The 10,776-nt window shown below is 36.1% G+C and overlaps 1 protein-coding gene across 1 annotated transcript in view; it reads left to right on the top strand.

Moving 5' to 3' along the window:
- The first annotated feature begins 861 nt into the window (after window positions 1-861).
- The window catches only part of LOC121369343 (E3 ubiquitin-protein ligase ZNRF3-like), a 66,420-nt gene continuing 56,505 nt past the window's right edge, over window positions 862-10,776 (top strand). Inside the window, exon 1 of the mRNA XM_041494342.1 lies at window positions 862-1,301. Within this exon, the coding sequence (XP_041350276.1) occupies window positions 1,110-1,301 (192 nt within the window). The 5' untranslated portion in view covers window positions 862-1,109. The remainder of the gene's footprint in view (window positions 1,302-10,776) is intronic.

The raw sequence follows: 10,776 nt of genomic DNA, 5'->3' as shown, positions 1-10,776 counted from the left end.
CAGGCCATTCCCCAAGAGTTCTTCAGACGTCTGATCAACAGCATGAGGCAACGATGTGCCGAGTGTATTCGCGCCAGGGGTGGATTCACACACTATTAAACGAATGTTCTAATGTGTAAAATCCATGTTTGACAACCTTCAACTTTGACAGCATGTCATGTGACTTTCTTGTATACAGTGACGTTTATTTGTGGTTTTTTGTAAATATGGAACAATAAAAATAAAAATTGGTGTATTTACATCATCAATCTAATACACTCTGAAACTTATTTGGTTATAAAATTTTGACCCTTAAATTCTTTTAAGTAGTATATATTTATGGAGTAGGACAAAAAAAGAAAAGAAAACACGCACATGTTCGTCCTCAACTTTGACCCTCCCCCCCCCCACCGATTCATACGGCCTGTTTTTAAAATGTTGATTGTAATAATAATAATAATAATAATATTATATAATTATTATTATTATTATTATTGTTACATTAAAGTGCTCTTTTTAGGTTGTTAGACCATCTGCCGTATTGCCCATGGTCCCATCCCTAAAATATTTCTTGACAGTGTTTTACTTTTAAACTGCACATTTAAAAATATATATATATATATAGTCAAGAAATATTTGAAAAGTACCGAAACAAAGCATGTTTATGTGTATACAATGTCCCGTTTTGTCGGTACGTCACTTTACGCAAATCTTTGAGTGGTATATACGCGCTGGCAGAAAATCACCAGGTGTGTCAATATTTATCTATCATCTTTATTTTACAAGTGGGTCATAATGCTACTGTAGACCATGTAGTCAACAAGAGGACTTTTTTCTCTCTCATTCATAACAGCGAGAATCAGTGTTTAGAGAAAGTAACACTGTAACAGTCGTAGAAGTCTCTCTCTCGGGTCTGAATGGGTTCACAAAAACTACAAAACAACGTGCTCTGTAGGCGGGGAAACCCTTCGGGTCACGTGACAAACACTTTAGTCCTTTGATGCACGCCGCCATTCTGACAATGATCTAGAGTAGATATGCATGCGAGGGAGTTGGTATGTTGTGAAAAGTCCCGTGCATAACAGTAAGGGGAATATGTGGCCTCGAAGGCGCGAGGAACATGTAGCAAAATGAGAAGTGGAGTGGCGATACTATGTACTGTTCTGTTATCGTCGGTCATGGCAAAGCAGGAGTTTGGGATACTCGAGATAGTGCTGTATGAGTCTGGCGAGAATGGCGAATACACTACCCACACTTACAAGTTAACGGGCGAATTCTCCACTGCGGGCACCACCATCAGTGCAGAAGGTCGAATAATTCAGGTAAGTTAACAATGCAATATCTCCGTGCACCGGTCAGCTTGGATTGGGGTTTATTTTTTGTGTGGTGATGTAATTTTAACATTTTTTTTCTCATTAAAACAAGAGAAGCAAAAGTTTTTTTTAAGTCGACGAATGGTCGGGAGAATTCGGTCAACGTTTGCGGCCCGTGTGAACGCCTCGACAGAATCCCCCGGTGTATGTAAACAATAACACTGGCCGTGAAACGTGGTGAATATCTTCAACAATAACACACAGTAAATAAACATTATATATTAAATATATGTTTTATCCGGTACCTCACAAGTTGCACTTCATGTCCGTTGTGTGAAGTTTTACAAAGTTGACAGTTTAGGATTACCACACATGAGATTTAGCTAATTAGGATTATTTGAGTAGGATTTAGGGAACTAATAATAACAGATTATTAGCACCAGGTGCAAGAGATCACAAGTTCGATCCCCCACAGGTAAATTACAGTTAACCCCCAACTAGTGCACCAGGATCGTGATCATGACAGTATATGAAAAGCTGTGGTCTGTAGACCTTGATGTTGTATTGAAACAGTGGGCTTTCATCTGTGTGAGCCATTAGTTTAAAAAGAAGTGAATAAATAAAACTAGTATATCATGGTTGATAAATCAAAAGCTTTGATGTTGTGTTCTCTTCAAGAATGTGTATTTGCAAGACTATTTATTAGTACTATTAATGATTTGAACTATCATTTATCAATGTTGAATTTGTGTCTTCCACAAATAAATAAGTATTAATTTCTGTTTATAATGTAATTTTAGATTTATATCTTTAAATACATGCTATTAAAACATTTAAAGCCAATAAATTTGATTTACAAGATGATTTTAAAAACAAAAATGGGAAAATCTATAGCGACAACTTCCCAGAGTGAACAATAAATGAATTACTTAAAAGCAAGCCATAGAATCGGATGTAATTGGATGTGAACAATGCCTATGGCTAGTGAAGTGTGAAACTAGCTCGATGGTGTAAAGGCTAAGTCGTCAACTTTAAGGTAATGTTTGGTACTTTGTGTGTTCGCACCCCTGTAATGGTTCCTGCTCAGAGTGAGCTTTAACTGCTAATCACAGCTTACATGTACATGCAACTCAGGTATCTATATATGAAAGGTGTATGTAATTAGTGTTTGGAATCTTGAAATTTCATCACTTATCATCAGTTATAATTGGTTTACACCAACCAATCAACTTTCAGTTATAGTATACAGTTGGTTAAAATTATATAAACTTAAAGGTGTTATGTCAAAGTTGAAACTAACCTATTTCGTTATTTTCACATTTATTTGTTATAAATAACTACAAATTAATCGATCCCATGTATAATCTTTCCATTATCCATAATTAACTCTATAATAATAATTTTAAAAAGTCTTTGCACTGGACGACGAGGGGTTTCCCGAATAATTTGTGGCTAAATATAGCATGGCCACCAACTTTAATTCTTTTATCAGTTGACCACAAAAAATGCTGGGTAAACTTAGTGTGTTGAATGTGTACACACAAATCAGTGATGTCACTACTTAATGCATGTGACACACTCACAAGATTCTACCCTAAAATAGTTTTTTTTTTAAACTAGTAAATGGAATCATTTAGTTTTATAGGCATATAGCTGAAGGTATAAACGTTGTTTCAAAGCAAAAGTTAATAAATGTTATTGGAGAGGACCACCATTATTGAAACTTTGACATAGCACCTTTAAGAAGAAATACTTAGATTATTAGAACTCTGACCGTATTATCATGAGCCTGATACATGACTGGTCTAGGATTGATCCCTGTCACTGATCCCATTGGGACATTTTATGTTCTGTCCAGTACTCTATGACTACTACTACTAAACAAATGGTGTAACAAAGATGGTGGTAAGCACTATCCTGTCTGTTGGATGGTGCATATCAAAGATCCCTTGCTGCTAATCAAAAAGAGGAGATCGTGGAGGGACAGCAGTGGGTTTCTTCTCTAATAATCTCAGGTCCTAAACCATATATGTCAGTGATGCAATATAACCATAAATAAAAATATGTTGAGTGTATTGTTAATTTAACCAGCCTTGGTGGTGTTGTGGTTGAGCCATCGGACATAAGGCTGGTATGTACTGGGTTCACAGCCCGGTAACGGCTCCCACCCAAAGCGAGTTTTAATGACTCAATGGTTAGGTGTAAGACCAATACACCCCTCTTCTTTCTCACAAACTATTTAACAACTAACTCACTGTCCTCAACAGACAGCCCAGATAGCTGAGTTTGCCATGGGCAGCATGCTTGAACCTTAATTGGATATAAGCACAAAAAGAAGTTGAATGAATGAATGTGTCGTTAAATGATTTAAAAAAAATCTTTTTATTGTTTTGTTTACTGGGAAAGACCGTACAAACTGCTAAATTTACATATCCATTCAATCATATTCATTTCCTTCAGTAGGTCCAACCAGTGCGCCACGACTGGTGTATCAAAGGTCGTGGTATTTGCTGTCTTGTCTGTGGGATGGTGCATATAAAAGATCCCTTGCTGCTAATTGAAAAAGAGTAGCCCATGAAGTGGCGACAGCGGGTTTCCTCTCTCAATATCTGTGTGGTCCTTAACCATATGTAAAAGGCAATAATATAACCATAAATAACATTTGTTGAATGCGTCGTTCAGTAAAACATTTCCTTCCTCCTTTAGTTGGCTTTTACATGTACACATAAAATCAAATCCAAATCCTAGCATATTTACATCAGTTTCATCATTCATAAAGTAGGAACAATTACATGTATGTATTAAAGATTTACTGTGAAAATCGATTGTGGCAGATTATATCAAAGGTCATAGTATGTGCTGTTCTGCATATAAAAGATCCCTTGCTTCCAATGGCAAAATGTAGCAGGTTTTCTCTCAAAGACTACATGTCAAAATTACCAAATGTTTGACATCCAATAGCTGATAATTAATAAATCAATTTGCTCTAGTGGTCTTGTTAAACAAAACAAATTTTCTGTACAGTCATTGGACACATGCATTACCTGTACCCACATGAACGTGTATAACACTGTACATACGACATATACATTACTTGTTCATATATGAACATATGTACAACACTGTACGTACGACACATACAGTACCTCTACCTATATGAACATGTGTACAGCACTGTACATAAGACACATACATTACCTGTACCTACATGAACATGTGTGTACAACACTGTACATAAGACACATACATTACCTGTACCTATATGAATGTGTGTGTGTACAACACTGTACATAAGACACATACATTACCTGTACCTACATGAACATGTGTGTACAACACTGTACATAAGACACATACATTACCTGTACCTATATGAATGTGTGTGTGTACAACACTGTACATAAGACACATACATTACCTGTACCTACATGAACGCGTGTACAACACTGTGCATAAGACACATACATTACCTCTACCTATATGAACGTGTGTACAACACTGTACATAAGACACATACATTGCCTGTACCTACATGAACATGTGTGTGTACAACACTGTACATCAGACACATACATTACCTGTACCTATATGAATGTGTGTATGTACAACACTGTACATAAGACACATACATTACCTGTACCTATATGAACATGTGTGTGTACTACACTGTACATAAGACACATACATTACCTGTACCTACATGAACGTGTGTACAATACTGTACATAAGACACATACATTACCTGTACCTATATGAACATGTGTGTACAACACTACATAAGACACATACATTACCTGTACCTATATAAACGCGTGTGTGTACAACACTGAATGTGTGTACAACACTGTACATAAGACACATACATTACCTGTACCTATATGAACATGTGTGTACAACACTGTACATAAGACACATACATTACCTGTACCTATATGAATGTGTGTATGTACAACACTGTACATAAGACACATACATTACCTGTACCTATATGAACATGTGTGTGTACAATACTGTACATAAGACACATACATTACCTCTACCTATATGAACATGTGTGTACAACACTACATAAGACACATACATTACCTGTACCTATATAAACGCGTGTGTGTACAACACTGAATGTGTGTACAACACTGTACATAAGACACATACATTACCTGTACCTATATGAACATGTGTGTACAACACTGTACATAAGACACATACATTACCTGTACCTATATGAATGTGTGTATGTACAACACTGTACATAAGACACATACATTACCTGTACCTATATGAACATGTGTGTGTACTACACTGTACATAAGACACATACATTACCTGTACCTACATGAACGTGTGTACAATACTGTACATAAGACACATACATTACCTGTACCTATATGAACATGTGTGTACAACACTGTACATAAGACACGTACATTACCTCTACTTACATGAACATGTGTGTGTACAACACTGTACATAAGACACATACATTACCTGTACCTATATAAACATGTGTGTACAACACTACATAAGACACATACATTACCTCTACCTATATGAACATGTGTGTGTACAACACTGTACATAAGACACATACATTACCTCTACCTATATGAACATGTGTGTGTACAACACTGTACATAAGACACATACATTACCTCTACCTATATGAACATGTGTGTGTACAACACTGTACATAAGACACATACATTACCTCTACTTACATGAACATGTGTGTGTACAACACTGTACATAAGACACATACATTACCTGTACCTATATAAACATGTGTGTACAACACTACATAAGACACATACATTACCTGTACCTGTATAAACGCGTGTGTGTACAACACTGTACATAAGACACATACATTACCTGTACCTACATGAATGTGTGTACAACACTGTACATAAGACACATATATTACCTGTACCTACATGAATGTGTGTACAACACTGTACATAAGACACATACATTACCTGTACCTATATGAATATGTGTGTGTACAACGCTGTTCATCAGTGTTGGGTCATAAGGTGATGATGAAAGGGCCGACACAAAGGCAGTGTTGAGACACTGACAGGTCTTTGTGTGTTGTTAGATAGGTATCTGTAGTATTTCACCTGTCCCATGACCTACATCATGTACCTCACAGATACAGATACGCGTTTCATAACCTGTAATGCTACTTGATTTTTGTTCCCAGTTGTATGTTGGCATAACATAACATCATACAAGTATAATAAATAACATATATAAATACCAAGTATTTAATATATTTTTTAACTGGCTAATTATTAATGTAAAATACTATATATATAGAATGAAAATTAAAAATACCAAATTAAGTATTGAAGCCCTTAAAAATATATTAAATGACAAATTGCATATTGAAAAATACATTTTCTATAAAAACTGTCTTTTTAAAGAATTTGATGACAGCTGGGGACCGTGGCTAGCCTTTTAATTTTTTTTTTTTAAAATGGATGTTTCTAGTGCGGAAAACTTTTCTCTGTTATTCTTTTTTCTTCTATTTTCTCATGTCTTTCTAGTTCCTACCATTTTCCCCCTTCACTTTTTACTAACTAGTTTTACTTGGTTTATTTCCCCACTGAAGGTACCTGTGAGTGTGTGTGTATGTACTTTTTTTTTTTTTTTAAATCTATTTATTTTTCTTTCTACTGATTGTGAGTGTGAGTGAGTCTGTGTGTGTGTGTGTGAGTCTGTGTGTGTGTGTGAGTGAGTCTATGTGTGTGAGTGAGTCTGTGTGTCTGTGTGTGTGTGTGAGTCTGTGTGAGTGAGTGTGTGTGTGTGTGTGAGTGTGTTTGTGTAGGTGTGTTGCTGGTGTGTGAGTGAGTGTGTGTGAGTGAGTATGTGTGTGTGTGTGTGTGTGTGAGTGTGTGTGTCAGTGTAGGTGTGTTGCTGGTGTGTGTGTGTGAGTGTGAGTGAGTGTGTGTGTGTCTGTGAGTGTAGGTGTGTTGCTGGTGTGTGTGTGAGTGTAGGTGTGTTGCTGGTGTGTGTGAGTGTGAGTGAGTCTGTGTGTGTGTAGGTGTGTTGCTGGTGTGTGTGTGTGTGTGTGTGTGTGTGTGTGAGAGTTTGTGTGTGTAGGTGTGTTGCTGGTGAGTGTGAGAGTGTGAGTGAGTGAGTGAGTGTGTGAGTGAGTGAGTGAGTGAGTGTGTGAGTGAGTGAGTGAGTGAGTGTGTGAGTGAGTGGGTGTGTGTGTGTGTGTGTGTGCACTGTGTACCACTATGTTTCTGTACATAATGAATTCGGGGCCCCAACCCTCACATTACAGATGTGTTCTGGGACAATAAAAAAACATAAAAAAATACCAAGTATTTAGCTGTTTAAAATTTGTTCAACATATTGTATTTGTAATACAATATATTTAAATATATTTATGTGTGAATTTTTTATTTTTTTTTGTATATCTATGTAATACAAATTATTTAACATTGTAACAGCACATGTATGTATATTCCTCATAAGTTGTACCTGTAATACAAAGTATTTAACAGTGTGAAATATGTTCAACATTAGTTATACATGTAATGTACTTTACAAAGTGCTTATGTGTGAAGTACATGTATGTTCAACATTAGTTGTACATGTATGTAATTAACATTTCATTTTCATTAGGTAAATTATGATCTTAGACCCAATCACATCAGCATTCAAGCTCTTACACGTAGCTTTGTTTTCACCATGTATTCAGTGGATACAGATGCATGTGTGTGTGTGTAAATTGTGTATGTAAATAAGTGTGTCTGTGTGTGTGTGTTTGTGTCTGTGTAAATAAGTGTGTGTATGTGTGTAAATAAGTGTGTTTTTTGTGTGTGTGTGTGTGTGTGCGCACGTGTGTGTGTGTGTTCACAATTAACACAGTGAGTGCTTAGTAAAAGTAACAGCATTAATTTTAGTTACGCATGGTTATGTGCACACATTCAGTGTTCTTGACAGACAATAAACATACCCAAAGTGCATCAGTACAATTAAGGGTCTATCATATTTCTGGTAGTCTGTTAACAGGTGTCTGCTTAACACAGATGGCTGCTCAATACAGGTGGCCACTTTAGCAAGTTTGTATTTTGGAGGAAGACGTTTATTTCATATTTATTGTAAAATATTCAGAAAGTCTATGATGCTTTTAATTGTGATTGTAGGACTAGTCAGATATCAAAGGAACTCTTTCTGTTCTTAAAATATCTGCAGAAATGTATGTAGGAGGCAAACAATTTGGTCCAAAATGTGGTACTCTGCAAGTAATGTTTTGATGTTTATTCTGTGTTTTACACTGCTGTAGGCCATCTGGACAGAATGTGTATCAGCATGTTCATATTCAACAGCAAGATGTAGAACCTGAAGAAACAGATACACATGTTTGTCTGTGCACACAAGGCTACAAAACACATGATGAATGGCATTGTAATCATGCTTTTAACATCACAGTTATTCCCTTACACATCTGGCGAATCACCATTCTGTAGAGAGGTTCAAAGCATTGCTTGACAGGAGCAGGTGTTTATTATTAGTGAGTATTAAAGGATATGGACCCACCAGGTAAGCTTTCTGAACCTACCTTTGATTACTGTTGCCATCAGCCGACATGGAATTTACCTGGCCAGGCAGCCATTGAGGGCGGCCCCCGGGGGCAGGTAGAGAATGAAAAGACTGGCAGCTCAGATCAGGGAATGAGTGTGAGCTACGTTCATCTCGGACTTGATTAGCGGCTTTACGCTTTAGATGTCGCCACTCTCTTTAGGAGCATGTGGAACAGGTATTGGCCAATTAAAACTTGTTGCCACATACCTGTAGGTAAGCCTGATACATCGAGGACATGTCCATGTAAACAAGTACAGCATTGTATATTATGTGTGTGAAAAGTATTACATACTATTATTATGTAACGTTCAGTGGAATTTTCAAATACACATGTTCATGCTTGTAAAAGATCACGGAAAATAATTTAAATAGTGTTAGTACTTTCTAGTGAGTTTTGGTATTATCACCACCCTAAAAGTGTTAAAATGTAGGTTTTAAGATGAAGGTAAATTAACTATTTTAAGTTAAATATTGAATATTCTGGACTATAAACAAATACGGGAACGTGTTATTGTTGGCCAAATTTCAATCACTAATATTAGCATCATAATGTCTATATAAAATAAAAGATGTGATGTGGGACTGAATGTCAATAATACGGTTAAAGTTTGTTTTGTTTAACGACACCACTGGAGCACATTGATTTATTAATCATCGATTATTGGGTGTTAAACATTTGGTAATTTTGACTTATAGTCTTAGAGAGGAAACCTCCTACATTTTTCCATTAGTAGCAAGGGATCTTTTATATGCACCATCCCATCGACATACCAGTCATAGTGCACTGGCTGGTGCGAGAAACAGCCCAGTGGATACACTGACTGGGATCGATCCCAAACCAAAAGTGCATCAAGCGAGCGCTTTACCACTGGGCTACGTCTTGTTCTCCATGACTTTCTGACATTTTCTGATGAGAGTTTTGTTGTTAGTGTTGGTTGATTAAAAACATGTTTTATTTTATAAATAACGAAAGGATTGGGCACAAGTTTGCCAACTTACTGTTGATGTGATCCCATATTTCTTTTTATCATGTGCATTACAAAGACTTGAACAAGTATTAAGAATTTAATTTAGGTGTAAATTAATTATGTATATAAGACATTATTCATTTACATAATTTTTTAACTTAAAAAATTAATTACTTTTAATCACAAGAAATATCATTTGTAAATAGGCACAGACCTGTATGAACAACTATATAGTGCACATGTAATTACAATCTTGCAAGAATTATATTTTTGTAGTATCTGTGTTTAGGAATCAGTGGTAAAGCGCATGCCTGATGTGCAGTCATTTAGGATCAATCCCCGTCAGTGGGTCCATTGGACTATTTCTCATCACAGCCAGTGCACCACGACTGGTATATCAAAGGTCGTGGTATGTGCTATCCTGCTTGTGGGATGGTGCATATAAAAGATCCCTTGCTACTAATGGGGGAAAAGCGGGTTTCGTCTCTAAGACTACATTTGTATATGTCAAAATTACCAAATGTTTGACATCCAATAGTCGATGATTAATAAATCAGTGTGCTCTAGTGGTGTCGTTAAACAAACAAACAAACTAACTGTGTTTAATCCTGCTGTGTATTAAAGAGACATACACTAGTTTTTAAACACTACAGCATATTTTTCACTATTAGAGCCGTTTATGATCACTAAAATCAAACATTACTTATATTTTATTGTTTAGATTATCTATTTCCGAAGAACCGAAGTGTTTCTGGTCATCCTGTTGTTTCAAATATCACAAAGTGCATTTTTCATATTTTTAAAAATACACATGCGTCTGAGAAATAGCGGTTATTGATTCAAGTTCTAGTCTATTTTTTAAGGATATTTTCCAGTTTTAACGCCACAGACTCTTGTTTCACTCTGTTGTAACTTTA

The sequence above is a fragment of the Gigantopelta aegis genome, chromosome 3, assembly GCF_016097555.1.
Source record: "Gigantopelta aegis isolate Gae_Host chromosome 3, Gae_host_genome, whole genome shotgun sequence".
Taxonomy (NCBI): domain Eukaryota; kingdom Metazoa; phylum Mollusca; class Gastropoda; order Neomphalida; family Peltospiridae; genus Gigantopelta; species Gigantopelta aegis.
The sequence above is the reverse complement of the archived record's forward strand: the minus strand, read 5'-3'. Positions and strand labels throughout refer to the sequence as shown.